Here is a 14147-nt window from a genome sequence, read left to right as displayed (position 1 = left end):
AATGAAATCCCATTTGGAGTATTGCTTCCTGGTTGGGCACCGAACCTCAGAAAAGTTACCGTGGAAAGATTATAATGCAATGTGCACCATAATCATACAAGGTTTTAAAGGATTAACAAATGAGATTGGGTTGTATAAATGTCAGATGCATTCCCATGAATTTAAAAGCTTGAAGACTTATCTAAATAGGTTATTTAAAATGATAAAGGGGCTGGATAGGGTAGATAATATTGGCTTTGGTGGGGGAATGTATAAAAAAGGAAATGGAACTCGACCTGGCCATTTAGGAGAGAAATCAGCAAGCATTGTACATGCAAAGAAGCAGTGGAAATATGGAACGTGCTTCATCAAAGAGCTGTGTATGCTTGATCAATTGGAACATGGCAGATAGATTTTGTTAGGTATCGAGGGATACAAACCGAGAAAGGTAAATTGAGTACAATTCAACCATGGTTAATTGAATGGCAAAACAGGTTCAAGAGTCTAAATTTCATATAATTTACCGTGCAGAAGGAGGCCATTTGGCCCATCGAGTCTGCACCGGCTCTTGGAAAGAGCACCCTACCCAAGGTCAACACCTCCACCCTATCCCCATAACCCAGTAACCCCACCCAACACTAAGGGCAATTTTGGACACTAAGGGAAATTTTTCATGGCCAATCTACCTAACCTGCACATCTTTGGACTGTGGGAGGAAACCGGAGCACCCGGAGGAAACCCCCGCACACACAGGGAGGATGTGCAGACTCTGCACAGACAGTGACCCAAGCCGGAATCAAACCTGGGATCCTGGAGCTGTGAAGCAATTGTGCTATCCACAATGCTACCGTGCTGCCCTTAAATGGTCTACCCTTGTTTGTATGTTTCCAAAATGAGTATGATAAGTGAGTGAATTGCACTTCTGGACATTTTTACCTATATAAAAGTTATGATCTTGGTTTACCTTTGCCATCAAAATACCAATTTCCTCATCTGCAAACAACACTTGGAAATGTTTGTAATTAAGTTGATTAAATAGCTACATGAACATGAGACAATGGTGCATTACTTTGCAGGGGTCCATAGAAAATTGTTAGTCATGGAACTATATTAGGTCAGTAAAATTATGGATCTGCTTGAATATCTCACTAAGTAACAAGGTTTGATGTGTGCTTATTAAAGTGTTCTTTCCTCTGTGCGGCAGGGTCAACCAGCTTATGCTGCTTCAGCAGAAGAAATTGCTCAAGAATTGAAAGTGTCTGGGGATTCTGGAGACCATTGTTCAGAGGAACATGAGAAGCCTCAATCAGGCCTTGCCGAAGACTCTTCAGATAGCTCTCCTGCTGAAAATGGAGTTTCAGATGAAAGTAAACCTGTTTCTGAGCTAAATGGAAACAAAGGAGACATCAGGGCTTCCAACCAAACTGAAAGTGCCTTGAATAATGACTCTAAAATGTGCAATACAACTCCTCACTTAAATGCACTAACTACAGATGGCAGTTGCAATAGAGATGAAAATCTTGGTACTGCTGTCTTGAAAAAGGAAGAGTAATGTGTATTTTTTGTTTTTTGTTGAGGGGGTGAAGGATGTTTGGAAGGTTACAGAATAGGAATATTTGAAAAGGAAGGCCTACAGTTGCATACAATATTTTCTTCTCCATAGAGAAACAAGGACATTGGAATTCGGATCCCTCTTTGATGTCAGCTGTTTAACAAGCAATCTTTTCTAGCCAGTTGCAGTTGAATGCTACCAAATGAAATGAAGAGCATTTGACTCCCACATTTGAAATGGTATTACAAGACATTCAAACTGGTTATGACGATTTACATTTTCTTTTTCAGAAGGTAAAGCAAATATGGCTTTAATTTGGCAGTCTTTAATACATAGGTTAAAATACAGTACAGTACTTGGCACCATAACTTTGCCATCTTAATTGATTTTATGTGTTGTGTCAGTTGCTTATTTTAAGATTTAAATTTCATAAGCCTGCAAAAGGCGCAGAACCACAAAAAATTCTACTATTTCAATGTCATTAGTTTTGGTGTGGTTATGTCAGCAAAAGGTTTTTAAAAATAAAATAATTCAATGTTAAGTTACTAGAAAGTAATATCGCAGCTTCAGTTTTGGCAATCTTTAAGAAAAAGCAAATATGTGTAAGAAACAAATTACATGTCAAGAAACAACTGAAAACATTCATTGAAGATGCAGATGACCTTTAAAAATAGTTAAACATCACCATATAATACGTTTTGTGAATATGACAGCTCTTACCATGCATCCGTGAATCAATGAAATCAGTGGTTTTTGAATCAGATGTAGACATTAGTACTACTTCGGCTAAACTTCTGCATGGTTCATAATTTTTGAAGTGTGTAGTTAATATTATGCATGTTATCGTCCTCTTTCTTCCATCCTACAAGTACTGTGCCCATTTGCAAATTTTAAAACAGTTAGTCATAGTCCTATAAAAAGATGTTAAAATATGTTTAGTCATTAACTGAACTTGCTCTAACCTTAAATTTTGTGGTTATTGACCTCTGTTGCATTTATTCTAAAACCTACAAAACGTTATCTAGCCACTCTGAATGATTAATGTTAACCCTGGTGTATTCATCGCTACTGTATTCATATTGTTCTCTGTTGCTGTTTTATGCATTTGTATTAGCAAAGTGATCTTTCTACAAAATTCTTGAAAAGCTTCAATCTTCAAAAAAAATTACCCCCTACGTAGCGGACAATTCAGCAAATTGCTCGTTTTTAAAACTTTCCCATCAAGAGTTTAGTATAAGCAAATATACTTGTATCGTTCTGCTGTTTTTGTTAGTGTTTCAAACCTGATGTACTTTGAATCAGATTCCTTACTTTATTATTATTTCATATAATTTTCCTGATGCTCTTCATCACACATTAGTGAACAGAAATAAAATGTAACAATCCCCCCCCTCCCCACACCTCCCCCACCAAACCCCTGCCCGCAACAGCTACATAGTACCTTTTCTGTAAGTTGAAAGGAGTTCTACCTAAATATGGATTGTGCAAGAATGAACTACTGTTGGGTTTGCTCGGTTGTTGATGGATTATGGTGAGGTGTAATACTGGAAGGCTATTGAATGCAACTTACAATGCTTAATAAAAATCTTTATTCTTTTAGTATAAACCATTGGTTGTTCTCTTTTTCCATTGATTAACTGATCTGTCTTGGATTGTGCTGGGAAGTTGAGAGTAACTTGTGTTTAAGTCTCTCGATAATTAAACAAGCAGTTTCATACCTTACTCTGTCTTACATCTTGGATCAAAAGTAATTAATGATGTGCTAATGATTTTAATTTTTTTTAATGATCTCGAGTGTTGAAAAATGCAGTGAGTTAACATGGTAAACTGAAATTATTTGCAGAATATCGGCCTCTGTTGCACTAAAAATGTTTACAGTTGTCAGCCATTGGAATACAACTTTGCCTGGTACTATGTTGCAGTGTGTTGCTCTTCCCATATTAATAAGTTACCAATAGCTTATTAATGAAGAAAATATCCTGAAAATGTGGATGTTTAAAATAATTCATAAGCTGTGAATATATATCTTAGTAAGTTTTCATTTGCTGAAATCAGTTAAAACATTATTCATGAAAAGATGATTGAAGAAATGTCTTATTTAATATACATAAATTTTTAATATTTACTGTGATGCAGCTAATTTCCTTGACTCTGAAGGATATATTTTCAGTAGATATTCGGGCATCTTTTGCTGACGAGGAATTTGACTAGCTTTGATATATTTGACTATTACATGCTAAACAAACGTATGAAAATTTATCAACGGAGAGTACCAGGCTGGTATCTGGTAATGCTAGATGTGCACTTAGAAATTAATTCACCATCACCCAACATTGAAACATTTTCTGCTCCTAACGTTGCAATTCTTTTCACTTCGGGCAACAGGCCTGCATTTGTTAAAATTCCTAAAGCAGAATAAATACGTTGCTTCTGAGCTTTTTACTTTACACCCTCACAATATAGAACTAATTAGCACGCTTTACTTAAGCCTCCTGCTGCAAACCTTCCCTCTGCTGTAGATATTACTGATCTTTGGCAGCACGATCAGACACTTGTTCAGTTGTTTTTTCATGAGAAGTGTTCTAACTGATTTTGGAAAATGGAGCCTCATCATAGCTTAAATTAATCTAAAACATCCAGCCCTTCAGTATATTCTCTTCATTAATAAGCTATTGCCAATTTATCAAATAATATGGGATGAATAACTTGCTATAAATAGTTATCCGGCAAAAGGATTTCCAAGGACTGACAAAATGTGAAAAATATTAGAACAGATATTAGCAACGTCTATTTTCTGGCAACTATTTGGGTTCAGTCCCTTGTATATGATTCAGATCCAGTAAGCAGTAGATTCATGTACTATACTAAAAGAGAGACACTTTCTTATAGCCAGGCATTGTTGAGACATAATCCAACCACACACTTGTGATCAAACATAATACTGAAGCAGGAATTTTAAAATTCTTGCATCATACTTGAGAGCATAAAAATATTGTTTGTCCATATTGTTTTCCCCTGTCTTTTCTGTTCCAAAGAAGTACTTTGTTTTTGGGGGCAGTGGAGGAGATGTGAGAGTGGAGGGAGCATCGGTTTGGAACCCGATTTATAATAATCATCGGTTTGTACCGGCTAGGCTGGATGGTGGGTTCCGGAGATGGCAAAGGGCAGGAATTAGGAGGATGGGGGATCTATTTATAGACGGGAGCCTGTCCAGCTTGAAAGCCTTGTTGGATAAATTTGAATTGCCAACAGGGAATGGATTTAGGTATTTGAAGGTGCGAGACTTCTTGAGAAGGCAGGTTCCGGCTTTCCTGCTGCTGCCGCCACAGGGGATACAGGACAGAGTAGTCTCCAGTACCTGGGTGGGAGAGGAGCAGGTATCAGATATTTAACAGGAGCTTTTCGATGCGGAGAAAACTCCGGTGGAGGAGCTTCAGGGATAGTGGAAGGATGAACTAGGAGGAGGGATAGAGGCGGGTCTGTGGGTGGATGCCCTAAGCAGGGTTAATACATCCTCATCATGTGCCAGGCCTAGCCTGATACAATTCAAGGTAGTCCACCAGGCGCACATGATGGTGGCCCGGATGAGCTAGTTTTTTGGGGTAGAGGACAGGTGGGAAGCCAGCAAATCATGTCCATATGTTTTGGGCATGCCCGAAGCTTAGAGGGTTTTGGTAGGGTTTCGCTAAGGCAATATCCACGGTACTCAAAACGCGGGTGGTGCCGAGTCCGGAGGTGGTGATCTTTGCCGTGTCGGAAGAGCCGGGAGTTCAGGGGCCGAAAGAGGCAGATGTCTTGGCCTTTGCCTCCCTGGTAGCCCGAGACGGGTCTTATTAATGTGGAGAGACTCGAAGCCCCCCGATGTAGAGACCTGGGTTAGTGACATGGCTGGGTTTCTCAGTCTCAGGAAAATAAAGTTCGCCTTAAGAGGGTCAATGGTTGACTTCACCCAGAGGTGGCAGCAGTTCATCGACTTTCTCGGGGAAAATTAACATGTCAGCAGAAACCGAATTCCAAAGGGGGTGGGGAGGGCCGGATTCTTGATTTATGGTTGGAGTGTATGAAGATTGTGATGGGGGTGGAAATATTTATTGTACCATGTTTATTTTGCTGTTATAAAAACTTGCAAATACCCCTATAAAAATATTTTGTAAAAAAAAGAGTACTGTGTTTTAAGAGCAACAAAGAGGCAGAAATGACCATGCTCCTTTCAGCAGTGTAACAGATAGCATGTTTACCCAAATGGACATGAGAGCTGATTAAATTAGATTTCTCTCGCGGACAATTCTGTTCTTGCATTCAGTAAGAGCCATTAATTAGTCTAAAACAGACTTATCAAAACATATCTAATTCATCACAGTTAGACATTAAAGCAGAAAATGAAAGACAGCTGTAAGTATTGGTAGCCTGAACATAATTTTAGTTCACGTAGTTCCTCTACACCTTATGAGAAAGAGTTATCAAGGCTAAAACACAGCCTCAGTCAACAGAGATGGCCTTAAATTCCTAGAGTTATCAATCTTTCCTCAGGCAAGCAGTTGCAATCCAAGCCTGCCATGACAGATTACTTGAAATAGCCTTTGCAAGATTCAGAATGATGAGGAAGATTTGGTTGAATCGCTCATGAGTAGTACGTGAGGTATTTTAGATATATGGCTTCTATAGTGCTGTTTACCCTGAATTTCCACTCATTGATACTTCATTTATTGATATTATGTTTTCTTTTATTAATTTATGAGATGTGGGTTTCACTGGCTCGGACAGCTTTTGTTGCCCATCCCTAATTGCCCTTGAGAAGGTGGTGGTTACCTGCCTTTTTGAACTGCTGCAGTCCCTGTGGTGTAGGTGCACCCACAGTGTTGTTAAGGGGTGGTGTACCAGAATTTTGAACCAGTGAAAGTGAAGGAACAGCAAATTCCAAGTCAGGGTGGTGAGTGGCTTGGAGGAGAACGTGCAGGTGGTTGTGTTCTCTGAGAAACCCTTGCAGTGATGTCCTGGAGTTGAGGTGGCTGACCTCCAGCAACCGCAGCCTCCTTTCTTTGTGCTCGGTATGAGTTTTCCCCCCGATTCCCGTTGACTCCAGTTTTCCTAGGGCTCCTTAATGCCACACGCGGTCAAACACAACATTGATATCAAGAGCATCATTCTTATCTCGCCTCTGGATTTTGCCTCTTTTGCCCACCTTTGGAACCAAGGCTGTAATGAGGACAGGAGCTAAGTGACCCTAGGCAGTGCAGTGGTTAGCACTGCTGTCTCACAGCGCAGAATTCCCAGGTTTGATTCTGGCCCAGGGTCACTGTCCGTGTGGAGTTTTCACATTAATAATAATAATCTTCCATTGTCACAAGTATGAAGTTACTGTGAAAAGCCCCTAGTCGCTGCATTCGGCGCCTGTTCAGGTAAGCTGATATGGGAATTGAACCCGTGTTGCTGGCCTTGTTTTGCGTTACAAACCAGCTGTCTATCCCACTGAGCTAAACCAGCCACATTCTCCCCTTGTTTGCTTTGGTAGGTTTTACCCCCACAGCACAAAAAATGTGCAGGTTAGGCGGATTGGCAACGCTAAATTGCCCCTTAATTGGAAAAAATGATTTGGGTACTCTAAATTAATTTTTTTGAAAAGCAGCTAAGTGACCCTGGTGGAACCCAAACAGTGGCAGAGCAGCTTTGTGCTAAACAAGTGCCGCATGATTGCACTGGTGATGACCCATTCCATCACTTTACTGTTGATTGAGAATAGACTGATGGGGTAGTCCAGTGACGTGGGCTGGGTTGGATTTGTCCTTGTGTATAGTAATTTAATAATCTTTATTGTCACAAGTAGGCTTACATTAACACTGAAATGAAGTTACTGTGAAAAGCTCCTATTCGCCACATTCTGGCGCCTGATGAGGTACACTGAGGGAGAATTCAGAATGTCCAATTCACCTAACAGCATGTCTTTTGGGATTTGTTTGAAGAAACCGGAGCACCCGGAGGTAAACCACGCGGTCACGGGGAGAACGTGCAGACTCTGCACAGACAGTGACCCAAGCCGGGAATCAAACTGGGACCCAGGCGCTGTGAAGCAACAGTGCTAACCACTGTGCATGTCACACCTGGACAATTTTCCACATTGCTATGTAGATGCCAGTTTTGCAGCTATACTGGAACAGCTTGGTTAGAGGCACAGCAAGTTCTGGAGCACAAATCCAGTACTATTCGTGGACCATTAGCAGGGCCCAAAGCCTTTGCAGTTTCCAGTGCCTTCAGCTGTTTTTGTTATCAGTAGAGTGATTCAAACTGGCTAAAGACTGGCATCTGTAATGCTGGGAACCTCCGGAGGAGGCCAATATGGATCGTCCGCTCAGCACTTCTGGCTGAAGATTGTTTTCAAATGCTTCAACCTTTTCTTTTGCACTGATGTGCTGGGCTCCTCTGTCATTGAGGATGGGAATATTTGTGCAGCTGCCTCCTCCAGTTGTTCACCACCATTCACGGCTGGCTGTGGCAGGACTGAGAGCTTAGATCTGATTGTTGGTTGGTGGATTACTTAGCTTGGTCTATTATTTGTTGATTAAGCTGTCTGCAAGTTGTCCCGTGTTGTAGAATCACTAGGTTGGCATCTTATTTTTAGGTATGCCCTCTTGCACAGTTCATTGAACCAGGGTTGATCCCCTGGCTTTGTGGTAATGGTATAGGGGAAATATGCTGGGCCATGAGGTTACAGAGTGTGATTGAGTACAATTCTACAACTGCTGATGACCCACAACGCCTCATGGATGACCAGTCTTGAGTTGCTGGATCTGTTCTAAAGTCTGTCCTATTTAGCATGGTGGTCATGCCACACCACAAAGTTAATGATTTCAGAAGAGTATGAAGGATACAAATCTCCTGTCTCACTGGCAATGATTTCTGCCAGAAAAGGTGAAGGCAATGATGGATTTCCTGACCCCACTACCAAACAGGAAATAAGGTGATTTTTGGAGACGTGGGTGTTCTACCAGAGGTGCATCCCTACCCGCTGTACCATAGCTGCCAAAGTTAATGTAACATGGACGTCACCCAGTGTTTCAAATTTGAAATTCTTCTCCAAATGCTTAAATTCTTCCATGGAACATCCTTCCCTCTTTGTAACCTCCAGCTCGCCAAATCCACTGCTCTTGCACACTTTCCGCCACCCTACTTCTGATGACCATTCCATGTATTCCCTGCTTTGCCCCACAATTGGCAACTATGCCTTCAACTGCATAGGTCCCATATGCACTAGGATTGATTCTCTAATCTGCTTCTTCACTTCTAATTTAAGATACAACTTTCTGTCACCCGTTCTAATCATTCCTTCCTTTGGTTCAGCGTCCATTTTTCCTTTTGTCTCCGTGAAGTAGCTTTGGGCACTTTTTCCAGAAATGTAAGTGGTCAAAATATATTGAATGCATTGGCACATTCTGATAAGCAAATGCAAAGTTTTACTTGTATTTGGCATAATTGGATATATTGGATTTTACAAAACCACTTTTATGAATATTTACTAAGGAGCAGTGAAAATGAGGTTTGATTCATGCCAGTAATAACATTATAATGGGTCCTTTAATATCACCCTGAGTTAGTCTATGATGTTCAAATTATCAGAACAATTATTCAAAATTGAACAATTTAACATGAAACAAAATCAGTCTTGAGCAATAGTCATTTGCAAAATAAACTGCAGTTCAAGTCAATAACCAGCATCTTCCCTGCGCACCAAGCTCCCAAAGCATCTATCTGCTTCGCGTAAATTGCAGACCACTTGTCAGCAGCATTAAAAGTATTGATTGAACAGCCTCAGTAATTTCCTGAAAGAGTTCTTGGGCAGAGAATTTATTTTTTTCCTTACTGGAAATACAGTTTTCCTGATGTATAAGCTCATACCCACTTTCACCTCCATCACTATCCACTCTCTGATGTTGTCTTTTGTTCCTCTGTTTCAGAAACATTATTATGTAAACTAATAAGCCATCGCTTGCTTCCTTCAACCTCCTACTCTGTCCTAACAATGGCAATGCAATAAAGGCAGCAGCATGATTCCACATTCTAGCCCAAGTTGTGTATTAGTTTCTCCACTTCCCATTGCTTTCTTCACTAACTGTTCAAATAAAATTGGCTTTTTCAACTATGAATTAGCTTTTGTAAAGGAGAGAAGGTCATTTCTGTAATTTACTCTGAAGGGTTTTAAACCATGTGTTTCTGCATTGGGCAGAAAGCCGGCTGTTATTTTGGAGGCAGCATTGCTTCGTCATTGAATGCACGGAATGAAACTCTGTTTTAGACAGTTTCAGTTCCAAGTTAAAATATTAATCATTAAGTAAAGGCAAGATAGTGCAGGTGCTGGAAATCTTATCAACTATTACGGAGTGCTCCATTCCATTTAAATGCATCTCAACTATCTAAATTCATGAATTATGTTGAGTTGCCTACTCTTCCTAGTGGCTATTAGGACAGCGTTAAGATATAATGATCCTTCCCACCCCAACCCCGGGAATTTATTCATATTTTAGTGGTGTACCTAAAATTGGAGAAAAGTCAAGCAATTAAGATGAATTAATTGGATTTGTTTTTGAAACTGAAAAATTAAATGCATCATTAAAAGATCACAACATGATATGTTCTTGAGAGCAAAATGTGTTTTACAAGCATAAAAAAGGCACTCTTTATCAAGTTGGGACTTACACTTCAGCCCCAGTTACTTGCAATTGTAGCAGAATAAAAACAAGTTGAAAGGTAATGAGTATTTTTTTAAATAATGTGTGGTATGTTCCTTAAATAAAAGATTGAACATAATCTTGCTTCTGTACATAAATTCGACCTTTCTCTAACAGTTCTTGCTATTAAGTGGCAGAGTGAATGGAAAAGGAAATTAGCGCAGTTCTGGTCACCTCTATAGGAAGGATGTGGAAGCATTGGAAAGGGTGCAAAGGAGATTTACCAGGATGCTGTCTGGTTTGGGGAATAGGTCTTATGAGGAAAGGTTGAGGGAGCTAGGGCTTTTCTCTGGAGCAGAGGATGAGTGGCGACTTGGAGGTTTATAAGATAATGAGGGGGATAGATAGAGTGGACGTTCAGAGACTATTTCCTCAGGTGGATGTAGCTGTTACAAGGGGGCATAACTATAAGGTTCAGGGTGGGAGATACAGGAGGGATGTCCAAGGTAGGTTCTTTACTCAGAGAGTGGTTAGGGTGTGGAATGGACTGCCTGCTGTGATAGTGGAGTCGGACACTTTAGGAACTTTTAAGCAGTTATTGGATAGGGACATGGAGCACACCAGAATGACAGGGAGTGTGATAGCTTGATCTTGGTTTTGGACATGGCTCGGCACAACATCGAGGGCCGAAGGGCCTGTTCTGTGCTGTACTGTTCTATGTTCACTTGTGCGATTTGCTGCTTTTTACAATCAGGTCCACGAAGAGTTACATTGAATAGGAGTTGACTTTAAAATGTTTCCCCTCTGGGCAGCTCGGTGGTGCAGTGGTTAGCACTGCTAGCACATGGTGCCGAGGACCTGGGTTTTATCCCTGCCCCGGGGCACTATCCATGTGGAGTTTGCACATTTTCCTGGTATCTGCGTAGGTCTCACCTCACAACCCAAGGATGTGCAGAGTAGGTGGATTGGCCATGCTAAATTGTACCTTAATTGGAAAAATTTACAAAAAATGTTTCCCTCCCTACACAAAGAGATGACCACAGAATCACTGTGGAAATATAATGTTGGGGGGGTTTCTAATAATAATTCCTACAATTTGTCTCCAGATGTTTAATTTGTGATTGGTTACTTTAAAGTTTGTAATGGAGAGATTAATCTTACATAACCAAACTTCATATTTTGATGCTAGCATGTATTTTTAAAAATATTCATGAGCATAGTAGAGTAGCTGTTGACAACAGAGCGTCTTTACTGAAAGCTATCTGAAAGCATTCTGGTGTAGAGTTTTTAAATTCCCATTCGGTGTTATGAATATTGTGGTTCCTCAGCTTGGCTGTAGAACAATGTTCTTTCTAAACTGTGCGGCTGTGCAGCAGTCGGGAAAGTGCCGTGCACAAGAAAAATTCCCTTAAAATTGCTTGCACCAATCTTAAAGGGACTGTGCAGTGAAGCAAGTCGTCCGTGCGCACCCAATGAAGGTTGGACAGAACATTGCCACAGGCCCAGGAGGCTTATTGAGACTTTCCAGGTTGCCCGCAAAATAACTGAACAGCAATTAGAGGTAGGAGACCATTCTGGCTGCCAAATGTACAGCACAGAGTTGGCTGGCTGGCTCATCTAGGAGGAGAGCATGCGTGGAGGAGTGCTAAGGATGGCACAAAGATCGCCAGGTAGCCTCAGTGGTAAGGGCACCAGGTGAGTTCCATCTTGTTCAATATTTAAATTCTACGATTATGCAGTAAGAATAGTGGTTGGCAAATCTATTAACATTCTTTTAACTAGTAGGGTAGGTAAAGGGGAGCCAGTAGATGTAGCAGACTTGGATTTTAAAAAGACATTGATAAAGTGTCATAAAAGATAAAGGCTCTTGGGTAATTTATGAGCATGGATAGAGAACTGGTTAATAGATGGGAAGCAAAAATTAGAGATAAATGGAGCATTTTCACACGCGGGTTTTGAATAGTGGAGTGCTGCAAGGATCATTGCCAGGCCTTAGCTATTTACAATCTATATTCTTGACTTAAACTAAGAGACTGAGAGTAATTTACCTAAGTTTGCTGATGATACAAAGCTAAGTGGAAATGCAAGTTGACTAGGGTACAAAGAGTCTGCAGAAATATATAGACGGTTAATGAATAGGCAATAAATCCGAACAGGAGAGATGACAGGAACACACGGTAGGGTAGGAATTAATAACTGGTTTATTATGGTGTACACAAAACTATGAAAGACTATAACTCCTCTCCCCAAAGGGTCAGCGTTTTTATCCTGTGTGGATTTCCCTTGTTGAGGGGCAATGCCACCCCCGATTACTGGGAGAGTTCATACTCAGCTGTGTGAGGGGGGAAAACAAATGGAGGACAGTCCTTGGCTCTTAAGGGGGTTTTAATACCCCCCCCCCCCCAAGTCCGGAGAAACATCCATGTCCTCGGGCAGAGGCCCTCTTGTCCATTTTGGGAGAGGATGCTCCGGTGTTGACGGGGCGGGTCCGGGAGTGTGTAACACACTGGCGACCGATGTTTACGAGTGGACCGCCGAGACGGGGTGGTGTGGCCGGTGATGGTATTGGCGCTGCAGGCAGCCGGACATCCACGGCGGGCAGGCCGATGTCCATGGTTGAGTCAGCGTCCGAGTCTTCTGATGAGGTGTCCGTCATCTCAGCTTCCCAGGCTTCAACAGATGGAGGTGACGGTGACCAGCACGGCGCTCTAGGTGGTGACGGGGACCGCAGGCAAACCTGGACTAGTGCGTCCGGAGCCTGCTCTAGGGGCTCCTGGGTGTGACGGCGGATGTGGTCCAGGTGGTGTCCTGCTTAATGTCTCTGTGCCCAGATCAAGTATGAAACCAGACCTATGACCTGGGGGACCACACCTGGGGTCCATGTCGCGCTGGTGCCAAAATTGGGCACCTATATTGCGACCCCAGTTTGACATCGAACTGCTGCAAGCGTCTACCTGCGTCGTCCTGGAGCGGTTCTGCCGCTGGCGGACCCAAACACATGTCCAGGATGACCAGGCTGAGGCGGGTTTGGAGCCCATGTCCCATCAGCACCTCTGCTAGTTCCACACCTGTGGTGGCATGGGGACTGTCCGGTAGACGAATAGAAACTGGATTAATCACCCAGGACCCTGTGGGCACCTTTTCCATCACCCTCTTGAAAGTTTGGACCACCGTCTCGACCAAACCGCTCGATGCTAGGTGTTACGGGGCGTTTTGTACATGTCAAATTTTGTTTGCGGCCATAAATGCTTTGAACTCCCTGCTGGTGAATGTGGCTCCATTATCCAATATCAGTGACATCCCTGACCCTGGCACCAGGGAGGCAACACAAAATCCTGGAATTAAGTCTGTGGCTGCAGAAATGCGTGTCTGCTCCCCAATCTAATGAAGCCCCTGCCACATCGCTCTTGCATTCTCTTCCGCCCCTCCTGCACAGTCAGGCTGTTTGTGGTGCCAGAAGCTGATGTTGGAGCAGTTTCAAGACCTATGTATTGAGTCAGCTTCCATGTGGGGGTTATTCCCTATGGCTCAGCTCAGTACAGAGAGGAACAAATACGACAACCTGGACAAATGTGGCTTATTTAATCAAGCTTGTTACGTGGACACGGAGAACAAACCGGATATCGGCCAAGACCTGTTCTGCCGAACAAAAGCCAGAACATAGTACTTATGCAACATTCAAAAATCAGTAGCCCACCCCAGTTGGATGCGATCCAATCCCTGAAGATGTGTTTAAACTTCACCCAATAGAATCACAAGCAGCGCATGATTGATCCTCATCCTGACAGCTATGTACAATCCCAGCCGTTTGCTGACTGTTTGTGAGAAACAGAACAACAGAACCAGCACCCTGATTTGTTTTACAACGACCAGATGTCAGAAGTAATGACCTTTTGGTCAAGTTAGCTATCCTAAATCCCATTTGATTACTTATTGCATGCTTAATGGTTAATAAT

At 42.0% G+C, this 14147-nt stretch overlaps 1 protein-coding gene across 2 annotated transcripts in view; it reads left to right on the top strand.

Annotated features, from left to right (window-relative positions):
- LOC119973996 (constitutive coactivator of PPAR-gamma-like protein 1 homolog) overlaps positions 1-3137 on the top strand; it is a 167822-nt gene extending 164685 nt beyond the window's left edge. For both annotated transcript variants that reach the window (XM_038812752.1, XM_038812751.1), the window contains exon 17: positions 1184-3137. In XM_038812752.1, coding sequence (XP_038668680.1) covers positions 1184-1531 — 348 coding nt within the window. In that variant the 3' untranslated portion in view covers positions 1532-3137. The remainder of the gene's footprint in view (positions 1-1183) is intronic.
- Positions 3138-14147: the final 11010 nt, after the last annotated feature.

The sequence above is a fragment of the Scyliorhinus canicula genome, chromosome 11, assembly GCF_902713615.1.
Source record: "Scyliorhinus canicula chromosome 11, sScyCan1.1, whole genome shotgun sequence".
NCBI classification, from domain to species: Eukaryota; Metazoa; Chordata; class Chondrichthyes; order Carcharhiniformes; family Scyliorhinidae; genus Scyliorhinus; species Scyliorhinus canicula.
This window is presented reverse-complemented; position numbering and strand designations above follow the sequence as displayed.